The 24229-nt window shown below is 53.0% G+C and overlaps 1 protein-coding gene across 3 annotated transcripts; it reads left to right on the top strand.

The window, feature by feature from the left end:
* The first annotated feature begins 17763 nt into the window (after window positions 1–17763).
* Window positions 17764–20882, top strand: LOC120660298 (probable NAD(P)H dehydrogenase subunit CRR3, chloroplastic). Of its 3 annotated transcripts, none has more exons than XM_039938765.1 (3): window positions 17765–18179; window positions 18338–18458; window positions 19733–20882. In XM_039938765.1, exons 1-3 carry the CDS (start codon window positions 17816–17818, stop codon window positions 19782–19784), a joined length of 537 nt encoding a protein of 178 aa, XP_039794699.1. In that variant the 5' UTR covers window positions 17765–17815; the 3' UTR covers window positions 19785–20882. The 3 variants fall into 3 exon arrangements, with proteins under 3 accessions (XP_039794700.1, XP_039794699.1, XP_039794698.1); XM_039938764.1 differs by having other exon boundaries at window positions 19727–20882; XM_039938766.1 differs by having other exon boundaries at window positions 17764–18179; window positions 18338–20608.
* Window positions 20883–24229: the final 3347 nt, after the last annotated feature.

The following is a 24229-nucleotide window of genomic DNA, read 5'->3' as shown; positions in this document are numbered from 1 at the left end:
TTTTCGCATCGTCCCCCCCGGTGACAAGGTTGCTCTCGGGGAGATGGTGCGGAGGGCGCTGTCCGCCAGCTCGACCCCCCGCATGGTCTTCGGTGGAGGAGACGCTGGAAGAAGGCTTGCGAGGAGAGTGTCCCGCTGGACCCGTGAGGTCTGGGGGCGGCTTCTCGCATCCCTAGCAGCCTCGCTGTTGCATCAGCTAGGGGCTCGGTGCCTTTCTTCGTCGCTCGCTCCTCCCCAAGACAGGGAAAATTGCCACGTAGGTGGCAACGTGTTTGTATCTTTCGATGGCTTCGTGCCGGTGACCCTTTGTAATCTCTATTTGCATTGAGCAATAAAGTTCCCTTCCTCCTCTGCGGGGAGGATCACTGAGGGTATAGGGGTGTACATAGAGTCACGACCCTCGAATATGTGTGAAGTCACCTTCGCGGGGGCGCGTCAGCGCACCCGCGGGTGTAGCCCCCGAGGCCTTGGAGGAGAGTTTGTGCTCGTCCAAGGGCTATAAACGTTGTCCCGCTGGGTAGCTTTACTGGGATGGACGTCCAGCGTCTTTTTCAGCCGACATCGGCACTTTTTCAGCCGGCCTTGGCACTCTCAGTGCTGGTACAGTGACCCGACGTTCATCTTAGCTGTTAGGGGAACGTACGCTAATACCGGTGGTTCGGTTTACACGTGGAGCTTCATAAGTGACGGTTGTCGATTTATTCGAGGGTATGGTTTTGAACCATGGTGTGCGAGGAACCCCCGAGCCTAGGCCCGTGTGAAGACGTTCAGGGGAAACCCTCGGCTTCAACTACGACCCTCGTCGCCCTTCCGCAGGGAGGAGGGGTGAAGCGCACCATGCTACCCATGCCCGGGCCGCGAGCTATGGCTGCTTCAGTGAGCTATTAGCGGGTTGTTCAAGCGGACGTCCGTGCCCCGTTCGATAGGGGTCGGCTCGTGGTCCATAGACACGTCCTATAAAGCGCTCGCGAGGGTTCGCTAGGCGGGGCTCGGACCCATTCGATAGGGTCCGAGGGCTCGATGCTCTCCCTCGATGGGATCCCCCTTCTAGGCACCCTCGACTGGCCTTGAATACTGTGTAGGATGTCTCGAACTCCGCGTTTGAGGGTAGCTTATACGGCACATCCCTGCAGTCCCTAACTCTGGTGATCTGAGGCGCCTGTTGAACCCCCTGAAGGGCCAGGCTTCGACCCCCTGATCAGTAAGGCCTCGAAATGCGATTCCTTCGAGGGTGAAGAGACCCTATGAAGGAATATTCCGTCGTGATATGAAAACGTCGCAAAGCCATGAGCCACACGCGTGCGGGTCTTCCGCCGGTAGCGGGCGATGTGGGTGCGCCTTTTCAGGAGTCCGCCTCGGGCAGACGAAGCGGCGTGGGCGGCGGCTGACGGATGGGATAGCACAACAGTCGCGCCGCGCCCGCCGGTTACCGTGCCGCATTTATTGTTGCGTGCGCGCGTGGGAGACTCCGCGGTCGTGGGGCCCATCCATCAGCGATAGCAAAATCTACCGCATTCAATGCGGTAGATTTGGGCCATGGCTGCGGATGCGCCCGTCATGGCGAATAAATATGAAGAGAAAGGGGATGTTCCGGGTTCACCTGGCCATTTGCCTTCATTCTGCTTCACCTTCTCCGCCTCCCCTGCATCCTGAGCCCGCAGCCAAGAGCGGAAGGAAGAAGAGAAAGAGAGAGAGAGAGAGAGAGAGAGAGAGAGAGAGAGAGAGAGAGAGAGAGAGAGAGAGAGAAGGGAGAAAAAAGCACCTTAGCCATCCAGAGCTTTCGCTCCCACATTCCCCTTCGAATTGAAGACATGTCGGACATCCAGGAGCCCTTGCCGTGGGGGAAGTCTTCCGCCACCGTGGCGGTCCTGGAGCAGCTGGTCGCCGACCGGCTGCTGCCACGGAACCCAGACTTGGGGGCGCCGGCGTGGATTTCCCCGCACCTGGATGAGACCGAGCCGAAGCCCCCGCAAGGCTACGTCGTGAGCTTCGTGCGCCTCCACGAGCGAGGCTTCGGCGTTCCCGTCAGCAGGTTCATGTGGGCCTTATGCGACTACTACGAGGTGGAGCTGCACAATTTCAGCCCCAATTCCATCTCGCAGGCGACGGTCTTCGTCGCCGTCTGCGAGGGGTACCTCGGCATCGAGGCCCACTGGGACATCTGGGTCCATCTGTTTCGCGGCGAACTCTTCGTCGAGAACGCGCGGAACCAGCCGAGGCGGTTCGCGCGCGCCGGTGGCCTGACGCTCCACGTCCGCCCAACCCGGAAGAACTTTTATATCTCGAGCAAGATGATGACAAACAACTCCGGGTGGAGCCGAGGGTGGTTCTACCTTCGGAACCATAAGGATGCGCTCCCGACGTTCACTAATAAAGTTCTCCGGGAGCGACCGCCGAAGTGGGACTGGGGGGTGTCGCCCCCAGCGCAACAAGCCAGGCTCGAGGGCCTCACTGACGCGCTGGCGCATTTGGCGAGGAAGGGGCTGACGGCAGCGGCCGTTATCGCGAACTTCCACCAGCAGAGGGTCATCCCTCTCGTGGAAAGGGCCCTGCCGATTTTCGAGCTCATCCCCGGGAGCAAGGTTGAAGGCTCGAGGACGTCCAGCAAACTTCTCTCCCACACCAACGCCGCTCGGAGGGCGAAGTACGCGGTGGCGGAGTTTCCCCAAGATCCCGCGGATCTTTGGAGAATCAAGATGCGCCCCGAGCCGGGGTATATTTCCCTGGTAAGTTTTGGTTTCGAAATCGTCGTGCGTCGCGTAGTTCCCTTCTCCTGACCCTGTCTTCGGTGTGTTTTACAGGGGTTGAGGTGTGGCACCTCGAGGCCCCCGGTCCCAGAACAGCGCCTGATCAATCGCCTCCACGTGGAGAAAATGAAGAGGTGGAAGGACGCGGTGGAGACAAAGGCCGAGAGGAAAAGGAAGAGGAAGGCGAGGCACTACAAGGCGTGCATGCTCGCTCGCGCGGAGGGGAAGCCGCAACCCGCCACACCCGAGTCCTCGGAGGAGGACGAGGAGGAGGCCTCGGACGCCGAGGACCACGCTCCGAGGAGGGACGGGGAGGGCGTGAGCCCCCCACCGTTCTACCTGTGGGATGAAGAAGAGAGAGTGACCGTGGCGCCAAAGGAGCTGAGGGCCGTAGCGGGGTCATCGGCGAATCCCTCCCTTGAGGGTGCGGCGCGGGAGTCATCCCCGCCGGCGGCCGGCGAGGAGACGCCCGCGCCCCAAGTGCTGATCTATGGCGACGAGGCTGCAGCGGGAGAGGGGTCGTCCGTGCTGGCAGCCTCGAGCCACCGAGCCGACACGAGGGGGGCTCCTTCGGGGCAGTCTTCGAGGGACAGCACGATGCCCCGTGCTCGAAGGAGCGCCACGAGGAAGCGGAGCATGAGTGCTCGATCTGGGTAAGTATTTTGGATTTCGTTTTTGTTACATATTTGGTGGATTTCTCGGTCCTGCTCAACTTGCGTCTCTTGATTTCCAGCCCCGGGGCCATTCCCAAGGACGCAGTGCGGCTTGCCCCGGCCAAGGCTCTCAAGACCGGGGCACGCAGCACTCCGCACACGGCGCCGCAGCCCCAGCCTGCCGTGGACCTCGAGGCGGCGGCCGCTAGGCTACGGGAGGCCATGGCGCGAGGGGCCCAGGCGGCGCAGCAAGCTCGGGCACAAGAGGAGGGTGATGCCGGTCAGAGCGACGCCGGCCAGCGTGGTGCTGAAGCGGCTGCTCAGGCGGCCGACGCCGGCGAAGAGGCCGGCCGGGGCAGTGTCGGTGGCGCTGCCCAGGCGGCCATCGAAGTTGAGGCCGGTCAGGGCGAGGCGGCCAGTGCCGCCCGACCAGATACGGAAGGAGAGACCGGTGGGGGTGCGCAGGAACGCCCTGCCGACCGTGTGGAGGAGACCCTCGACTTCGAGCCCTCGAGGGCCAAGGGCGGGGGCGTCGCGGAGGAGGGTACGGCGCAAGAGGTGCCAGTGGTGGAAGGAGCCCCTGCCCCGGGGCGCACGGAGGCCCTGGACGAGGGTACCGTCACGGTTGTGCCTGAGCCAACGGCGCAAGGTGGTGTGACAGCGGTGGTGGAGCTGCCGGACAGCAGCGAGGAGTACGGGGATTCGATGGACATCGACCCCGCTGCTGCGGCAAGCGCTGCCGCACAAATTGCCGAGTTCGCGTCGGCCAGCGCGGGCGTGCTCGAAGCGGGGGCATCCGAGGGGAGCCACCTCGGGGCGATCGTCCCATCTGGGGTCCCCTCGGAGTTCCTCCGCAAGGAGCAGGAGGAGGAGGAGGCCTGGAACAAGCAGATGGGCGTCGGTCGCGAGATCTTGCAGGCCCTCGACCGCGCCTATCAGCTCCATCAGAATGCGGATTACCAGGTCAGCCAGGTAAGTATTTCCCCCCCGGAAATTGCTCGGATTCGGTTTAGCTTTTACGCGTCTTCACCCACACCCTCCCCCTTTGCAGCAGCTGAGGGAAATCTCGTGTGAAAAGGGCGTCGAGATGAACCGGCTGTACTCCCAGCTGAGCCAGCTCGGGCAGCACAACGCCGAGCTGGTGCTCAAGAACATTGACGCCAATGCGAAGATGGCGGATCTGGGAGCGCGTCAGCAGGCGCTGGAGGAGGAGCTGGCGCGGATTGCTAGTGAGCGGGACGTCCAGAGGGCGGCAGCGGAAGAGAAGGCCCAGGAGGCCGAGGCACAAGCTGCCGAGCTGTAGCGCCTTCGGACGGCGCTCGAGGAGAGGGCTCGCGAGGCGGAGGTGCAGAGCGCTGAGCTGCAGTGCCTCAGCGCGACGCTCGAGCAGTAGAAGGCCGAGCTCCTCCATAAAGAGGTGGCCATGGTCGCGCTCACCGGGACCCTCCGGGAAAAGGGCGAGGCCCTCGAGGGGAAGGAGGTGGCCCTCCAGAACATGGGGGCCGCCCTTAGAGAAAAGGAAGCCTCCTTGTCCTCGCTCGAAGAGGCCACCCGTACCCAGAGGGAGGAAGCGCAGAAGAACATGGCGGGTGAGTACCTTCGATTTTTCGTCGATTTGGTTTCTTTCATGGCTAATGTCGATTTCCTTTGCTCAGAGCTGAGGCAAAAGGTGGCGGACGAGACCGCGGCGAAGGAAGCGGTCCACACCGCGCTCACGGTGGCACAGATGGAGTTTGCTGAGTTGGAGCAGACCGCCGTGAGCGTGTGTCAAGATCTCGAGGGGGAGGGTGCCATCTCGGGTAGTTCGGTGATCAGCCGCCTGCGCGTGCTGGGCGGTCGGATTGCCGAACATGCCAAGAGCACCTTCCGCCTCGGTGTCCTGCGGGCTCTCGCCGTGGCCTCGATGCATTACCTCATGGATCTCCAGAGGGTGTCGTCGGGGTACGTCGTTCCCGATGATGCAGATGCGGACGCCGCGTCGGTCATCATGGATGAAGCTGACGCAGCCGCGGAGGAGTTCGCCACCGTTCTCGCCGAGAAGCTCGAGGCAGACATCCCTCCCATCGCCGAATTCGACGCCCCTGAAGATCCGCAAGGGGGGATGGTAGCCTGTAGGAAAGTTGGGCCTCGAAGCCCATTGTAAATAGATTAGTGTTTATATCATAGTCGTTCTTTGTAATCGCATCCTATGAATATAAAAGATTTTGTTTCGTAATTTGAATGTGTGGCCTGTCGAGGCCTTGCGTGTTCGAGCCTGTGTTCCTTTACTTTACTCCCGTGTTCTTGTATGCGACTTGGACGACGTCTGCGAGGGGGTTCGCGTTCATAAGCAACGTAGGCGTAGGGTGGTGAGGGGGGTTCCGTATCCCGGAGGCATAGGCGGCCCCATGACTCGGCCGGCCCCGTACCGTAGTTGCTTACGCCTCGCGTGCATTTTTTCCAAGGATACGAGAAACTTAGGGTCGAGACGGAAATATTTCGAAAAATATTGGCGACTTTTTGGGGACGTTCGGGGGGTTCCCCCCGTAGTAGCCCCCGAGGGAGGCTCGGCTTTGTCAAGGGGAAAGCCGAGCGTACCTCAGAGTTAGCGCGCATCCTAGCCTTCGAGGGCCCGGATGGTTCCCAAAAATAAACCAGTAAAGCGTACTTTATTACTTCGGGAAATTGAAAATGCGAGTACGAGCAAATGTACAAAAAACTTGAAGTTCTAGGGATAGAAGCGACATAGCTGTTGTATATTCCAGGCGTTGGTGAGGACTTCGCCTTTTTCATTTGCCAGCTTGTAGGTGCCGGGCTTGAGCACCTCGGCGATTATGTACGGTCCTTCCCATGGTGGTGAGAGCTTGTGGTGGCCCCTGTTGTCCTGTCGAAGCCTCAGCACCAAGTCCCCTTCGTTGAGGTCTCGGCGCCGGACCCTCTGCGCCTGATACCTTCGCAAGGATTGCTGGTAGCGCGCAGAGTGTAGGAGTGCCACGTCTCAAGCCTCTTCCACTTGATCCAGTGAGTCTTCGCAAGCTCGCTGGTTTTGTTGCTCTTTGTATGCCTTGAGCCTTAGCGACCCATACTCCAAGTCAGTGGGGAGAATGGCCTCGGCGCCATAAACGAGGAAGAATGGGGAAAAGCCCGTGGCTCTGCTCGGGGTCGTCCTTAGGCTCCAAATGACCGAGGGTAGCTCTGTGAGCCACCTCCAGCCGAACTTGTTCAGCTTGTTGAAGATCCTTGGCTTTAGTCCTTGGAGGATCATGCCATTGGCACGCTCCACTTGCCCGTTCGTCTGTGGGTGTGCCACAGCCGACCAGTCCACACGTATGTGGAAGCTGTCGCAGAACGCCAAGAATTTCTTGCCTATGAACTGGGTGCCGTTGTCAGTGATAATCGAGTTTGGGACCCCGAACCTGAAGACAATGTCGGTGAAGAATAGAACTGCTTGCTCGGATTTGATCTTGCCGATGGGTCAAGCCTCGATCCACTTGGAAAACTTGTCGACCGCCACCAACAAGTGGGTGAAGCCCCCGGGCGCCTTCTTCAGTGGACCGACGAGGTCCAGTCCCCACACGGCAAACGGCCACGTGATGGGGATGGTCTGCAGAGCATGGGCCGGGAGGTGTGTTTTTCGAGCATAGAACCGGCAACCCTCGCAGGTCCGCATGACGTCGGTGGTGCCGGCGACCGCAGTGGGCCAGTAAAAACCTTACCGAAACGCGTTACCTACGAGGGTGCGCGGCGCAGCGTGATGGCCACATATGCCAGCATGGATGTCGCGGATCAGCTCCTTGCCCTCGGGGATGGGGATGCATCGCTGCAAGACACCCGAGGGGCTGCGCTTGTGTAGCTCGTTGTCAATCAGAACGAAGGACTTGGCCCGCCTGGCGAGGCGCCGCGCCTGAGCGCAGTTCAAGGGTAGGTCCCCTCGAATCATCTAGTCTAGATACTGGACGCGCCAGTCTCGCGATGCGGGGGCCTCGTCGACTTCCATTGCTTCGGCCTCATCCGCGGAGGTGGTCTTGAAGTCAATGTCCATGAGCTCGACCTTGTCCGCCGGAGGGTTCCCGCTGGAGGGCCCAGCGGACGAGGGGCCTGACTCCGTCGGGTTCGTGAACTCGACGGAGGGATTAATGATGTCTTGAGCGAAGATATTCGGGGGGACGGTAGTCCGCCCCGACGCGATCTTCGCTAATTCGTTGGCGTCCTCGTTGTACTTACGTGGGACATGATTGAGCTCTAGGCCATCGAATTTGTCTTCGAGGCGGCGCACTGCATTGCCGTACGCCTCCATCTTCGGGTCGCGACAGCTAGACTCCTTCATTACTTGGTCGACGACAAGCTGAGAGTCACCGCGTGCGTCGAGGCGTTTGACGCCGAGCTCGATGGCGATGCGAAGGCCACTGAGAAGGGCCTCGTACTCCGCCATGTTGTTAGAGGCGGGGAAATGCAAACGTATCATGTACCGCATGTGTTCTCCGAGGGGTGAGATGAAGAGTAGGCCAGCACCGGCGGCGGTTTTCATCACCGATCCGTCGAAGTACATAGTCCAGCATTCGCCCTGGATTTGTGGTGGGGGTAGCTGAGTATCCGTCCACTCAGCCACGAAGTCAGCCAAGATTTGGGACTTGATCACCTTGCGGGGGGCGTAGGTGAGTGTTTCTCCCATCAGCTCCACAGACCATTTGGCAATTCTACCCTCGGCTTCCCGGTTGCGGGCTATCTCTCCCAAGGGGAAAGGTGAGACCACAGTGACGGGGTGAGCCACGAAGTAGTGGCGCAGCTTACGCCGAGCCAAAACCACTGCGTAGAGCAGCTTTTGAATCTGCGGATAGCGTGTCTTAGTTTCAGACAACACCTCGCTGATGTAGTACACCGGTCGTTGGACGGGCAGAGCATGACCCTCCTCTTGTCTTTCGACCACGATCACCGCGCTAACCACTTGGGTCGTCGCAGCTATGTACAGATAGATGGGCTCGCCGTCCGTAGGTGGTGTGAGAATGGGGGCGCGAGTGAGCGATGCCTTCAGCCTTTCGAGGGCTTCTTGAGCTTCGGGGGTCCACGCGAAGTGCTCGGTTTTCCTCAAGAGTCGATACAGGGGTAATCCCTTCTCGCCGAGATGCGAGATGAACCGGCTAAGGGACGCCAGGCATCCCATGACCATCTGTACCCCCTTTAGGTCTTGGATCGGTCCCATCCAAGTGATGGTCGAGACTTTGTCAGGGTTGGGTTCGATGCCCCGCTGGGAGACGATGAAGCCCAAGAGCATGCCTCGAGGCACCCCGAACACGCACTTCTCGGGGTTAAGTTTTACCCCTTTGGCTTGTAGGCAATCGAATGCAATCCTGAGATCATCAATCAGGTCGTCCGCCTTCCTGGATTTCACAATGATGTCATCGACGTATGCCTCTACGCTGCGCCCTAGATGGTCTCCGAAAACGTGGAGCATACACCGCTGGTATGTGGCTCCGGTGTTTCTGAGGCCAAAGAGCATCGTAACATAGCAGTACATGCCGAAAGGTGTGATAAAAGAGGTCGCGAGCTGGTCGGACTCTTTCATCTTGATTTGGTGGTAACCGGAATAGGCATCAAGAAAGGATAGGAGTTCACATCCCGCAGTAGTATCTACAATCTGATCGATTCGTAGTAAAGGAAAAGGGACCTTCGGACATGTCTTATTTAAACTAGTGTAATCTACACACATCCTCCAGTTTCCACTCTTTTTCTTCACTAATACTGGATTAGCTAGCCCCTCGGGATGGAATACCTCTTTGATGAATCCGGCCGCCAGAAGTTTCTGCAACTCCTCACCGATCGCCCGGCGCTTGACCTCGTCGAAGCGTCTTAGGCGCTGCTTCACCGGCTTGGAGTTGGGTCGGACATCAAGAGAGTGCTCGGCGACCTCCCTCGGTATGCCAGGCATGTCCGAGGGACTCCACGCAAAGATATCTGCGTTGGCGCGGAGGAAATCGACAAGCACCACTTCCTATTTGTCGTCGAGGGTGGCACTGATCCGCAACGCCTTGTCGTCGGAGTGGCTTGGGTCGAGGGGCACCTTCTTGATACCCTCGGCGGGTTCAAAGCTCCCGGCGTGTCGGTGCGTGGAGTCCAAGGCCTCGCTCGCCATTTTGTCGAGAGTGGCTGCGAGGGCCTCGTCCTCCGCTTGAGCTTCCGCGTGCTCAACGCACTCGACGTCGCACTCGTAGGCGTGCTCGAACGAAGAGCCGATGGTGATGATGCCCTTCGGACCCGGCATTTTTGAGCTTGAGGTAGGTGTAGTTGGGGACGGCCATAAACTTGGCGTAGCAAGGACGACCAAGGAAGGCATGATAGGACCCTCGAAATCCCACCACCTTGAAAGTGAGTACCTCCATGCGGGACGTAGTCGGGGTGGTCCTCGCGGCCAAAGGCGATGGTATCCTTCGACCAGTCGAGGTAGGATGGCGTGGCTTTGGTGACGGAAAAGACTTCGCGGCGCTCACGCTTGCGCTGCCGAGAAGTCATATTCGTCATTGCTCCTCCAAAGATGAAGAAGGCGTTCTCCACTGGGGGGAACTCGTCATCTCCACCTTTGTCGCCCGCGTCCTTCATCTTGTCTTCGTCGCGATGCGCGACGCGGTTGTAATACTTATTGAGCATTTCGCACTACTCGAAGGTATGGTTGACCGGGCCCTTGTGGTAAGGGCACGGCTTCTTGAGCATGTCATCAAATTGGCCACCACCACCTCGAGGGGGGCCTCGAGGCCCTTTGCGTTCTGGGGTGGCAGCGAAGGCCTCCTCGGAGTCCTCTGCCCGCCCCGGCTCACGCTGGTTCGGTGGGACCGGCTTCTTTCCCTTCCTCCCCCGCTTCGGTTTCTTGGCGGGGGCGTTGGGCTTGGTGTTGCTGCACTCCGCGGGCGCATCGTCCTTGCGCTTGCTCGATTTGTCGTCGAAGATGGCACCAACGGCCTCCTCACCGGCGGCGTAGTTGGTGGCAGCGTCGAATAGCTCATTAGTGTTGATGGGTCGGCTTCTCGCGAGCTCATGCACCAGGTTCCTGCAGGTTGTACCCTCGAGGAAAGCGTTGATGACCTCGACGTGGGTGACACTAGGGAGCTCGGTGCACTGCTTGGAGAAGCGTCGCACGTAGTCACGCAGGGACTCGCGGGGCTTCTGGCGACACCCTTTGAGATCCCAGGAGTTCCCAGGGCGCACGTACGTGCCCTGGAAATTGCCCACGAAGATATGGACCAAGTCGGCCCAATTGTGGATCTGATCCGCAGGCAGGTGCTCGAGCCACGTTCGTGTGGCGTCGGCAAGATGAAGAGGGAGGTTGCGGATGATGACCGCGTCCTCCGTCGCGCCACCTAGCTGGCATGCTAGGCCGTAGTCATTGAGCCAGACTGCAGGATCAGTCTCGCCCGAGTACTTGACGAGGGTGTTGGGTTGTCGAAAGCTCGGGGGAAAATATGCTGTTCGAATCTCCCGGCTGAACACCCGGGTGCCCGGAGGCTCCGGCGACTCACCCCTGTCGTGCTCAAGGTCGAAGCGTCCACCCCGTCGAGGGGTGTACCTCCTGCCGTCGATGACGTTGTGGGCGTCGCCGTCGCCAGCGTGCCCGCGAGTGTCACGGATTCGCTCCCTTACGAGAACTCTCCCGATGCGCTCGTGCACCGAGGGCGCCTTCGCACCGGGCGATACGGCTGCCTTGCCCTTCCCCGCTGGGGGTGTGTGCACGGAAACCTCGCGGTCCTGACGCGCAGTCCCATCACGCAGCTCCGGGGCCTTCGAGCGCATACGAGATGCATAACTCTCGGCCTGCTGCACGGCAGCTTGCTCGATGAGCTCCTGTGCCTCGCGGCGCAAGTTGCGGCCCGAAGGTGTCGATGGCTCGGGCATAGCTTGGAGTAGGTAAGCCGCAGCGACGAGCTTCTCGCACACCGTCTTCAGTTCCGGAGATTTGTCGACGTTGTCGTCGGCCAGGATGCGCTCCCGGGCAACACGTCCCACTGCCTGGGCGTGTGCACCACGCACGGTACGCTGCAGCTCGAGTGCGGCGTGTAGCTCCTGGGTTTGTTGACGCTGCTCGTCGAGCTTGGCTTGAAGCTCGTTGAGCTGCGCCAGTTGAGCTTGTTGCGCCGCTGAACTTGACGAGGAAGGGGCTGCAGGCGGGACCACCGGTTGCTTTGCCCTCACGTCCGCCCCGCCGTCCCCGTCATTGGCTGGAGCATTGTCGTCCTGCTCGTCCGCGAGGTCCGCCATGAAGCATTCCCAGGAAGGATCGAAATCCCCCTCGCTGGAGTCTTCGGAGCAGGTGAGGCAATAAGCCGTCGTCAGCTGGAACGAGCGAAGAGCGTCGGGGTCGCGAACCCCAGAGTAGTCCTCGGCCTCCTCGGCCGTGAAGTTGTTCATGAAGAAGTCGATGTCGTCGGCGATCGAGCTCGCCGTCTCGGGGTAGGATTCGTCAGGGGACGACGCGATGGGGCTGCGAATCGACCAAAGATGATGACCCGGCAGATCCTCATGCTCGATGAAGCTAGCGCTGGTTGACGAGGCGTGGGCGGCAGCGTTGCGTATCCCGAAGGGGAAGGGCGACGCCAAAGTCGAGTCCCCCCTGGGAGGCACTAGTGCTGCCGCAGGCGATGGTGCCGGCGCAGATGACGCCGAGGCATGCGACGACGAAACGGTGTCCCCGTTGGCCATGATAATGAGTTGCGACATGCTAGCCTCAACCCACGCGGGGGAGCTGTGGCATGCCGATCGACGCCGCTTCGCGCGTGCTTGTCGCGAACGCTGACCCGAGCGCCTGTTGCGCCGGGCTGGCGAAGTCGGAGCGATGAGGTTGCGTTCGGAGGAGAGGAGCTGCATGAGGTAACCGTTGCCGGTTGCCCTGAACTCGAGACTCCCGGACGAGATCACGCGTCCCGCTGGGAGCGGATCCGAAACACCCATAGGGTATGGGTTGGATCTGCTTGCCATCCCTGGAGAAAAAATGGGAAAAAGAGAGAAAAAAGTCACGCGGCTTCCCCTACCTGGTGCGCCAACTGTCGGTGTCCCGACCCGGGGGCCTGGATCCCAACTAGTAAATGCTTCGTGTTTCCTCGTCCCAGATGATGATGCAAGAGGCAATCACAATAACGCACGGTTTTATCCTGGTTCCGGCCGCGGGGCCGTACGTCCAGCAAAGGGGGTGTGCGAGGGCACTGTATTATCTTGCACCCGGAGTGCTTGTAGTAGGGGATACAAGCGAGGCGAGAGAGGGAGGGAAGCTCCCAAGTCTCCGCTAGGAGTGGAGTCGGCTTGAGATGAGTGCTCAGTAGTGCTGAGAGTTCTCTTGGAAGGAAGAAGCTAGAGAGACCCAGCAGACTAGAGTCCAGCGGCCTGGCTAAAGGAAGCCCACCTCCTCCTTTTATAGTCACAAGGAGGGGCGGGGGTACATGAGTGGGGCATAGAAGTCGTCGTTTTCCCCTGAATCGCGGGGTACAGTGGTGGATACTGTAGGAAGTACACTGTGGGAAGGCGGCGCGCGGCGCTGTCGTCCTGGATCTCGTCCTTGGTTCTGCAAGGATCGCGCCGGTTGTCCTGCAGTATCCCTGTGGGTGGCGTGGTCGCCGCTGATATATGGTCTCCGATATACGGCGCGGTGGCATTTGGTGGGCCCTATGGATTAGGGTCCTGTATGCACCAGTGGTAGCGGTAGCGGGGCGCGTGGCGGCCCTGGACCCCCTGGTCGGTGTGCGGGCGTGCGCACTAGGAGGTCCAGGGGACGCGCGGAGGTCCCGGTCTCCACAAGGGGGGAGGTCCGGGGCCCTGCCCGCGCGTGCTGAGTTCCCCTCACGGAAGGACACGTGACATCGCCGGACCCCTTCCTCAGCGGGGAGGTGAGTCTAGATGGTTGGCGTCGGCAGAACAGTAACGGGAGCAGTGCCGAGCCTGTCCTATCCCGTGTTACAGGTCCCAAGGTGCTGCTACAGCATCCGGGATGGCGGAATGGTGACCGGAGTCAGCAGATGGGGACCCCGGTCACATCCACTGTGGGAGTGGTAGTCTGACGCCGCCCGTCCTTTGAGCCGTGGCGGAGTGACTGGCCTTTAATGCCTTCGTACGGCGGTCGGTTGGGCGGCGGGGCCGTTTGTCCCTTGTGCCGAGAGACGGCCTCGAGCGAGGCGGAGATAAGTCACCCGCTCGAGGGCGGATCCGCTACCCTCGACCGAGGCGGAGATAAGTCACCCGCTCGAGGGCGGATCCGCTACCCTCGAGCGAGGCGGAGATAAGTCACCTGCTCGAGGGCAGATCCGCTGCCCTCGAGCGAGGCGGAGGTTGTCCGGCGGGCCCGAGAGGGACCCTCGAGCGAGGCGGAGATCATTCCGCGGGTTCGTGGGGGATGCGAATGGGCCGCACGCTAGACTTCTTTGAGTCCCTTCCTTTCTTCCGAATGGGAGGCAGGTCGTGGGCCTTTGTGGGCCCAATTATTTTAATAGGTGTTTTGTGTTTTTGGAGCGATCTTAGTACCCCGATTAGGGTGTCCCTAATTGTGATACCCGACACATATGAATATACTGTATACAATATTCCAAGTCATGTAGATAATAATACCATGGCAGAGTGCTTTGTCACTCTTACTGGAACTTGCTGAATAATGTTATACGTACAGAGATAGCCTTGCTCACCAGAAGGGAGGTGTTTAAGGTAGTAAAGCCAACACCTAGTTGTACTTTTACAGTGGGTACAAAAGTGTTTTCATCCTAGGATGGATTGAGAACAATGATGTGGTGAGATTAAAGCAAGACTAGTAGCACAAGGGGTTTACACAAAGCCCGAAGCATTGATTTTCAATACAGGTTATTCTCCATAGTAAGTTATAAATTTCTGATAGTACCTTTAGATTGGCAGTTGATAGTTGATGTAGTGATTGCATATGATCACTTGATTTGGTATATTGTGAAACTTTTGGGAAGAAGTTCACATATCCAATACTTACTTATATATAAAATCGCAACATATACCGTGTATTACTTAAGTCAATATATGGCTTAAAGCAGTTAAGTCGACTTTGGTACAATTGACTTTGTATGTATTCCTTATATTGAAGGATACAAGATTGATTACACATGGTGTTCATTTCAGAATCCCTAATTGTATTTTTTAGAATTATATGATTTTCAATAATTTTGACATCATTGGTAATGAACACTTGTCAAGAGCACGTTGTAATCTAAATACGTAGTCTAGAGATGGGAAATAACGGTCTAAACCAAAATTTTATTTTGTGTTTAGGATCCAAGTATCTTCTGTCAGATTTTTGTAGTAAAGCTATCTATATCCACATCATATTGAATGACTCAATATGAAAGAGAATCCTATGGTGGTTCTACCTCATGATAGAGAAAGGCATGAGGCAGATTATTTTATGCCATAGTGATTGAATTGAGATATTGGGACATATGGTCCATTATCCCTGTGCTATTTATGCGCTAATACATATATTTCAAAAGTTCCGGCCGAATATTGTCTTTGCAATAATTTGCTATCTAATAGCAGCACTATTCCTACCTAAGGTTGGTAGATTGAAGTTAAGAATATTTTTGATATCTTTAAATAGCACATACGGACTTGGTATAATCCATGATCCAATTACGTAGATGTTATGATTCTGGTTATCCATACGATCCCCAAATTCTAGATCATTGAAATAAGCTTTATATGAATATGGAAAGACCATTTTGAAATAGTCTTTAAGTAGACATTTAATGGTCAATTCCATTAATCATTCTGACATTGTATTGTACAAGGCTACACATGAATGTGTATAGCTTGACAGAATGATATATCACATATTAAAGTTATGTGTTATTAATTCTATTGAATCAAAGGTTATTATCTATAAAGGTAATGCAGCTTGTGTTGTGTAGATGGATACAAGTTATACTTAATTCAATATTTTGCATTAAGATGGTTTTGCATCATAGGTCATATAGGTCATATGAACATTTGCAAACTAAGTATTGTGATAATCTCGTTGAGATATTCACAAAGTTTACCATATTCCACATTTCATATGTGTTGAGTATGTTGATAAAAAAGGTTTGCAAGCTTCAGGGAGAGAGTCTCTGGTCTCTCTGATTAATAACTTGTTGAAAATATAATGTTGCACTCTTTTCTTTGTATGAGTTTTTCTCTTTGGGTTTCTCATATAAAGTTTTTAATGAGGCAATATCAACACAAGATTATGTCCTATCATCCATTTTTGCCATAATGATTTTTGATGGATGATATTGGAACATACGATACATTGTACTCTTTTCTTTATGTGACTTTTTGCTTTTGAGGTTTCTCATATAAAGTTTTTGATGAGGCAATGTCAACAAATATATATGCTATATCATCTAGTTTTCCCCACCGAAGTTTTTGAAAGATGATATTTGAAGCATATTGACTATAGGGTCAAGGTGTTATTAAACTAAGACTTTGAGTTTATCTCAAGGATCTACTAGCATTGGTAATTGTATATTATGGTGTTTCTTCTTATTTTTCCCACTGGGTTTTAAGGAGTTTTTCCTAGTATATCGGAATTATTTTGGTTTTTCCCACAGGGTTTTTCAAAGATTCTTCTTACATTTTTCCTAAAAAGTTTTGGGGGAGTTATATTTTGTATCACATCTCCTAATTTTTCCCATAGAGTTTTCGAGGAGTTATTAGATTGATTACAAGACCACAAAAAGAGCAAAATTAGTTACAAGACCATAAGAAGAATAAATTGATCAGGGGGAGTGTTATAAAATCAATATCTGTTATACATAATTAGATTAATAACATTATTAGGATGTCATTAGGGATTTACTAATTACATGAAGGGGTCAATCCCGAAGAGTCATGTCCTTTCGGGAACAGACACCCTTTGATCCCCTTGGGCATGTATAAAAGATATGGCCATTGTCTCAATCAATAGAGTTATTACAATCATTCATTCAATCCTTCCATTCTACAATTCTACTCTTAACACAATGATCGAGGCAGAATGGTTCTGCTAAGGCTGTCCGCACCGCGGTCCGCTACCACATCTTGTAGGACGCCGATTGCGGACGAGGAGCCTGCAGCGGGGGACGGTATCACGTCCACTACCTCCCCGTATGGCTCGCCGTCCGCCAAATTTGTCAGGGTAGCGGACGTGCGCTACCACCCCGCATGGCACGGGGCCCACCGCCGATTGCGCGCAGCCCAACCATCCCCGACTCGCTGTGCGCCGGCCCGCCGCTGCCGCAGCTGCAGCCGAGCGCCGTGCCCCTGCTCCTCCTCCTCCTCATCCCTCCCACGAGCGCGTCCGCCCCACTATAGCCGCCGTAGGCCCGCCCCGCACGCAGCTGCAGCTCCGCCGGCCCGCCACGTACCGGCCCTCGCCGCTGCCGCCACGCGCTGCATCGGGCGCGCGCCGCCCCGCGCGCAGCAGCCGCCGCGTAAGCGCGCACGCCACCGCCGGAGATGAGGGAGGCCCGCCGCGGGAGATGAGGGAGGAGGGAGGGATGGAGGCGGCCGGAGATGAGGTAGGAGGGAGGCCCACCGCCGTAGATGAGCTCGAGGCTGCGAGATTCGCGGGCACTCCAGCGAGGAGAGCCAGCGGGGGAGGCCCAGATCCGCCGTCCCGCCGTGTGGCGGCCTCACGCCGCTCCGGCCGGCCTCGCCGCTCCGCCCCGCCACGGATGCCTCGCCGCGGCGCGCTCGAGCAGAGGGGCTCGACGCGGAGGGGGGAGGGGGCTCCCGACGCCTCACGCAGGGGATGGGGCGGAGGGAGGGGGATGGAGGCCGCGCGCCGTGGAGGGAGTGGGGTGAGGATGCGCGCACCGCTGGACCTGCTCGCCCTGTTCACCGCCGGAGAGGAGGAAGGCGCGGCAGAGGTGTAGCGGCCGGCAAGGGAGGAGGGGCGTGCCGGCGGTGGAGGCGAGGAGAGGCGCCAGCGTGGGAGGAGCAGAGAGAGATAGAGTGGGGAAGGAGGGACGGTGCGGTGGGTGTAAAAAATGTGGAAATATTTCTGACGTGTGGGCCTATAACGGTAGTTGGTATAGAGGAGATATATAGCCTCTGTTCGGCTGGTCTAAATCCGGCTGCTGCCTGCTGCTGGCTGCTCTGGCGGGCTACTGCGTGGCTGCTGCTGGCTCCAGCCAAAAGCAGCCGCCAGCAGGCCAGCCGAACACGGTCATAAAGGATGAATGGTTGCACAGAAACTGGATTTACAGGAAAGAATCTCAAAACCAGACATGAATATTTTTTTAGAGGATGTAAATAGAGTCCCACGAGTGCAGATAGCCTAAAACCTTCCAAATATCTCCGTGACGGTCCCACCTGTCATCCTAGCCAACGGTAGGCCCCGCACTCACTAGCTTTATCCACTCCCACAGTTCCGCTCGTGCGTCAAACGAGTGACGACCCCACGCTGCGCTCTTCCTCCCGGAACCCCCAATGGCTTACCACCTCGGCCTCGCGGGCGCCACCGCCCGCGTCCCGCGCCTCGCTGTGCGCGCCTCCGCCTCCGCCTCCGCCGCTGGGAAGCCCGCGCGTCGCATCATCCGCCGCCGCGCGCCGCCGGGGCAGCAGGCCTCGGCCCCCGCGCCCCCAGCCCAGCCGTCCGTCGCGGAGGTGCGGCGCGCCATCGGGGTCGCCGACGATGCCGCGTCCGCCGCGTCATCCAGGGAGGCGAAGAACACTGCGTTCATGGACCTCATCGCCTCCACCCCCATCGGGCAGCCCGAGAGCGAGCCCGAGCGCCGCCTCCGCGAGGCTGCCGAGTGGGTCGTCGACACCACCGAGACGCGCGCTTGCCAAGGTGATGACGCCCCCACAGTATTTCATCCGTACCAATCACAGCGCCTATGGATTTTGTATTAATTCCTACTGCTATCGCAAATCCACAATTTAACCCCTGCAGCTGCACCTATATGATTCGGACTGAGATTGCTTCCTCTTGTGCTCATCCTTTTTCAGGGCAGAAGTCTTTCTTAGTGCTATGCATGATGACGTTTCCTGCGTGGTTCTTGCTCCTGTTTGTTGCCCTTGGAGTTATAAAGCTACCATTTGATATTCCGGGTCTGGATAATCTGCTAATGTAAGGTTTTAGTTATTATTGTTTCCCATTTTCTTTTCCAATTATACGAGATGCAGACTCTGAAAATGGAAAGACGACAGTATATATGAGTTACTACTGAAGTTACTTAAGTTGTAAGTTATAACTAAGTTTGTAGTTGCATTTCTTGTTCATCTCTCTACAATTGGAATTATATGTTGATAGCTTTATTTATTGCTTCCTAGGGAAGAAAGCAAAAGCGATTTTCACAGGAGTTATTTATGTGACTGGGAAGAATAACTTGCTATCTTTCTGATATAGTTTCAGTGGCAGAGGGTGCTTGGGGTGCTGCAGCACCCCTTTGGCCAAGTTAGCTCACAAAAATCTGAAGTTAGCAAGATTAGAAGAGGCCTAGCACCACCCAATTCTGGATCCTCCCCTAATAGTTTGGCAGTTATACACCTTAAAGTAATTGAATCGGTTGTGCTTTTTCACACCATCCATGACTGTCAACAACTGCTTGCTCCTTATGGGCTCTAAACCTGACTTCTTCAGTTGATACCTTGATGAGTTATAATAGTTTGGTGAATAACTCCTTCGCAATCGAGTAACTCAAGTGATCAATTTTCTGTTAATTCCATCTCCAATTCATCAACTTGAATCTATTGCAACTAAAACCCAAGCGGTTCAGTTCAGGGACTCTATTGAGTAAATGATTCAAGTTTGTGGTATAAGATAAGCAGGCAGCTTTTTCATATTCAAATGATTCGTGTTCAAGGACTCTAGTGGGTAAATGTTGCATAAGGGGTTGTTTAGTGTACTTCTTTTGTCCATATTGGATCAAAGTTGAAACTGGAAGCCAGGAACTAACCAAACAGTACCGTGAACATTCATTGTCACATTCTCTCTTTGACCAATAATGCACTTAACAGACTTGTTTCTTGTTATCATTTGGAAGCTACCTTTAAGGCTTAACCATAATTTTTCTGAGGGGTAGGAGGATAATAATCTTAATATAACCAGACTAGGCTAGCAACCTGTTGCTTTACTCTTTTACACTTCTGACCTGAATGTTCTGCTGGGAAATGAAGATTGCAGATTACTTTTATGCAGTTTTCATCAGGTATTCAGGTTACATAGACACTCGCTTACATTGTGATATCTATCTTACAATACATAATTGTAATATATTTTTGTAATGTTCTCTCTTTTTGGAGCAACGATGAGGTTTTCAGCTGTGTCAGTAGATTTTCTACTGTGAATACTTTCTTATTGCCCTGAGCGTTAAATTTTTTAAGCTTATTTTGAAGGGACAGAAGATGGAACAGGGTGCTTGAGTGGAGAGCTAAGAAAACTTCATTTGATTAACTTTGTGGAATGTCAGGAATGTGTCTAAAACCAGAATGATCTATGCAGAATTTGTGCACCCTGAGAACCATTTCATCAGACACAACTAAAGAAAAACGGATCTCTTTTAGTAGAGTTTGGATATATGTACAATCAGTGAAATCAGACACAAAATCTAGCTCTGGTAACAGTTGCAACATCTTCTCAGAAGCAAGCTGAGAGATTAATTTCACAGTTCGTGAGTTTCCCACTTCAGCTTAATGCTTTTCCTCTTGTTTGTAACACCTGGGGCGCTCTTGGAGTTTCTGCATTGGCTGAAGGAGCTAGGCTGTAGATCTTGTGGAGATGACAAATGTAAAATCGTAATTGACACTGACGGTTCTGATAAACCTCCCCCTTCTTACCTTCCTTTTCCTCTCTGCTCTCATGTCTGAAGGATTAGTTGCAATGCTTTGGAAGACTAGAAAGCATAGCATGCTACTATATATTGGTGATTGAGTTTGTGCAGATTGGATAGTATGCTGAGGCTTTTATAGAGAGAAAAATATGAGCTCACCCCTCAAGAGTCACATGCAGATGTTCAACCAAGTTGAAAATTAAGTGCAATTTGGGAAACAAAGCATGCATTATTTTCATGGACAATTCATCGTGTTGGATTCTGAAAGTTGGTATCTGTAATGGAATCTGAAACTTGTATCATGGCTGAAGGGACATTGAGCTGTACTAGGCATCATGCTATGTGAGCATTTCATTTCTGATTTGGATTGGAGTATTGGACTAGAGGTATGTATACTTTTTAAACTGTACTGTGCAAGTTGCAATGTACAGAATCGTTCGATAGTTCCTATAGAGGTGCTCCAGAAGGGTTCATTTGTATCCGACAAGGCTGTTCTTGGATGCCTAAACTAATATGTGCATTATGCTTTGCTTTGCCTCTTTGAGCAACTTTTGAGATCTCGCTACGGGTCACACCCCTTTGTAATCTGTCTGAGAGGTCAGCAGGATCTTACACATCTTTAGTCATTTCTGAGCAGTTTTATTGGTTCCATGTCAGTTTTTGCTGATTCCTTTTTTCAAGGAAAAAGAACATTTTAGTTCACGTCATAACTGTTTGAGCTTCTTAATTGTGTCTTCTGAATGGTAAAGGTTACATGAATGTTTGCTATGTAAATCGGTTTGAGATAATTCTAGTATATCGCAAAGCTACACTTAGAATTAGGTTTAATGATTCATCTCTTAATTATCACGTTTTTTACCTATTTCTGCATGATTGTAACCTTCGTTTTTTCTATACACAATATGAAAGCAACTTCACGCATCGTGAGCTGTTGCCCATTTTTTTAATAATTACTCTCTCTGTCCATAAAAAAATGTAATTCTCGTTTTTCAATAAGTCAAATAGTTTGAACTTTAACTAAAATAAGTACTATTAAATTAGTTATAAAATAATATATTTTATAATAACATTAATGACACAAAATAAGTACCATTAGATTAGTTATAGAATATATTTTTGTAATAAATTTATTTGGAGACATAGGCGCTAATATTATTTACTACAAATTTGGTCAAACTTGAACTAGTTTGACCGACTAATACTATTTACTACAAATTTGGTCAAACTTGAACTAGTTTGACCGACACGGATCCTATAATTGCATTTTTTTTTGGATGAAAGAAGTAGATGAGATGGCATGTTCTAATATACTAATATGTTTTTCCCCGCTCGGAAGTCAGAATGTTGGCAGCGTGGTCTATGCTGTTGTTTATTAGAGGCTCTCCAAGGTACACAATGCAAGTTCCAATTTTGTCTAATGATTTCTCCATTTGCCCATTATTATACGTGATACAACTTTGGGTATTGAGTTCTGGTACTTGGATTTTTTGTCTGCAGCAAACTTTGACAGCTTTGCTTGCCACTCAGTTCTGATTCTCATGCATGCATCCTGGCGACGTCATGTTGCCACTGGTTCGTTTACCGATACAAATTCTGGTCAAGAGTGCAAAAAGAAGATCCGCATAAACTTTTGAGGCAGCAAATGCAACTTGCCTAGTCTTGTCCATGGGATGTTCCTAACCCCAAATCTTGCCGACAACAAAGAATTGTAAATTGTCTCTTTGAGAGTGCATTTTTATGGGCTGTACCATCAGATCCCAATTTACAGTGAGGATTACACTTCTAATGGCGATGGTTATTGAGAGCAAATGCTGGTGCTATTTGGATCACCAAAGTTATCTTTATTGAATTAAGTTACTATTAGTGAACAGTCTGTTGACAGCCAAATTTGGCAGAGTCAGAGGCCGACTGGTCTGACCAGTCTGCCCAGATGTAATCCGAGTAGACTTCGTTTTTATGTTTAGAATTCTTGTACAAACCGACTTGGAAGAGGTACGACTTCCCCGGCCTATATATATAAAGGCTAAAGCCGATTGAGGGTATTCCCAATCAAATCAATACAATTTACATTACTTTTATTTCTCTCAAATCCTAGCCTCTTCCAAACCCTAATTGCTATTCTTCCTGCGTCCCGGCGGCGTTTGAAGGCGTTCCGAGTGGCCTTGCTGACCTTAGAGCAACCCTAGCACCGCGAGCTCCGACGGGGTCCCTCCCGAGCTCGTGTTTCTTGGTTCGGCGCGAAGTTCTGCACAGACCGGTCAGACCAGTCAGCGCAACTGGTCAGATCGGTCTGCCTAGGGTTTTGCTGGTGTTGATCGTTTAGACGATCGTCCGCGCGTTCTAGCGCATTCGAGTGTGTTTGGCGCGATTCTGTGTCAACACGCTTTTTGGCGACTCTGCTGGGGATAGATTAATCTGGTTTTTAAACTGATCTAATTTAGGTCTAAAAAAAGATGGGTTCCTCCGAGATTGACAAGAACAACATCATCACGGCTACGATTGAGGAGCTCAGCGAGGAGTGCAAGGCGTACTTGCTCCTTGAAGAGCATGTCAGGGCACAATTCTTGAAGGGCTTCAAGAAGGATCGTGGTGGCCTCGTCAAGAGGGTCGAGGAGTTCATTCTACCTTCTCTCAAGCTTAACAAAGATAAGATTGAAGAGATCCCTAATGTAAGCACCTCTCCCTCTGACATGTTTGAAAAATTATCGCTCATGGTAGATCAGAAACTTGTTGCTGCACAACATGCTGCGAGCGATATGTTTGCTAAGATGAATAACGAGATTGATGCACTTAAAGGTAAAAAGCCTATGGATGAATCTCATTCATCAGATCCGAGATCGGATACCCCTGCGTTTGCTTCTGAAACATTCTATGGGATGCCGCTGAACTCGTTTCTAGGGCAAACACCACCACCATCATCGGTGTACACTACACCGGTCAGACCAGTCAGAACGGTCAGACCAGTGATGTAGGGATGACGCCATCACCCACGCCGCTTGAGACGATTCTGGGTTCGGCTGCCCCTGGCCGAACCAATGAGTTGTCCCTCTACACACCGCTTGGCACCACCACTGTAGCGGGTGGGTCACGAGGATCTGGGCCTGATTATGGACCGATCCCAACTTCTACACAGACGATGACACACGAAAACACTAATACACATCGTCCTTCTTCTGACTTTTATACCAGCGCACATTATCAAGCCGATCTCATTAAGTTCAAAGGGGATCTGGCCAATGTGATTAAGAGTAAGCTTGGGGTGGATATGAGGGGTTCGCGTTTGTATCAAAAACCTTATCCTCCTGAATTTGATTTTGTTTCTTATCCCGCTGGTTGGCGTGTTCCTGAGTTTATTAAATTTAATGGTGATGATTCTCGTACAACTTGGGAACACGTAAGTCAATATATTTTGCAGTTGGGAGAAGCTGGTTTCAATGATACTTTACGTGTGTGTTTATTTTCTTTATCTTTGACAAGAACAACTTTCTCTTGGTTTTCCTCGCTTGCTCCAAATTCTATTCGAAATTGGAATCAATTGGAGCATAAATTTCATTAGCACTTTTTTAGTGAGGAAACCGAAGAAAAATTGTTAGATTTGACATCGGTTAGGCAAGGCTGAGACGAGCCTGCTTCTGATTATTTTAAAAGGTTCAAAGAAATTAAGAACCGATATTTTAGTTTGACAATTTGTGAAACTGATTTGGCAGATTTGGCATTTATGGCTTGCGTTCTTATTTGAAAGAAAAACTCAAAGGCTTTGAGTATCATACTGTTAATTATTGGCAAATGAAAGTCTTGGGTTTAGAATTTAAGCTTAAGAATGCCAAAGACACTTACAAGCCTCATCGGTCCAATACTCATCTTCTTGATCATGATTCCGATAGTTCGGACGATGAGGGCAAGGAAGTGTACGCTGCTGAATTTGTTTGGCTATCAAAGGCCAAACCCGGTCCAGTTCCATCTCTCAAGCCGATTCAAAAGAATCGGCAGGAGGAGCTGAAATTTACTTTTGATGTTTCTAAGTGTGATTGGATTTTCGATGAATTGCTTATCATCCGATTATCACATG

Source organism: Panicum virgatum, chromosome 2N, assembly GCF_016808335.1.
Source record: "Panicum virgatum strain AP13 chromosome 2N, P.virgatum_v5, whole genome shotgun sequence".
In the NCBI taxonomy this organism is placed as follows: domain Eukaryota; kingdom Viridiplantae; phylum Streptophyta; class Magnoliopsida; order Poales; family Poaceae; genus Panicum; species Panicum virgatum.
The sequence above is the reverse complement of the archived record's forward strand: the minus strand, read 5'-3'. Positions and strand labels throughout refer to the sequence as shown.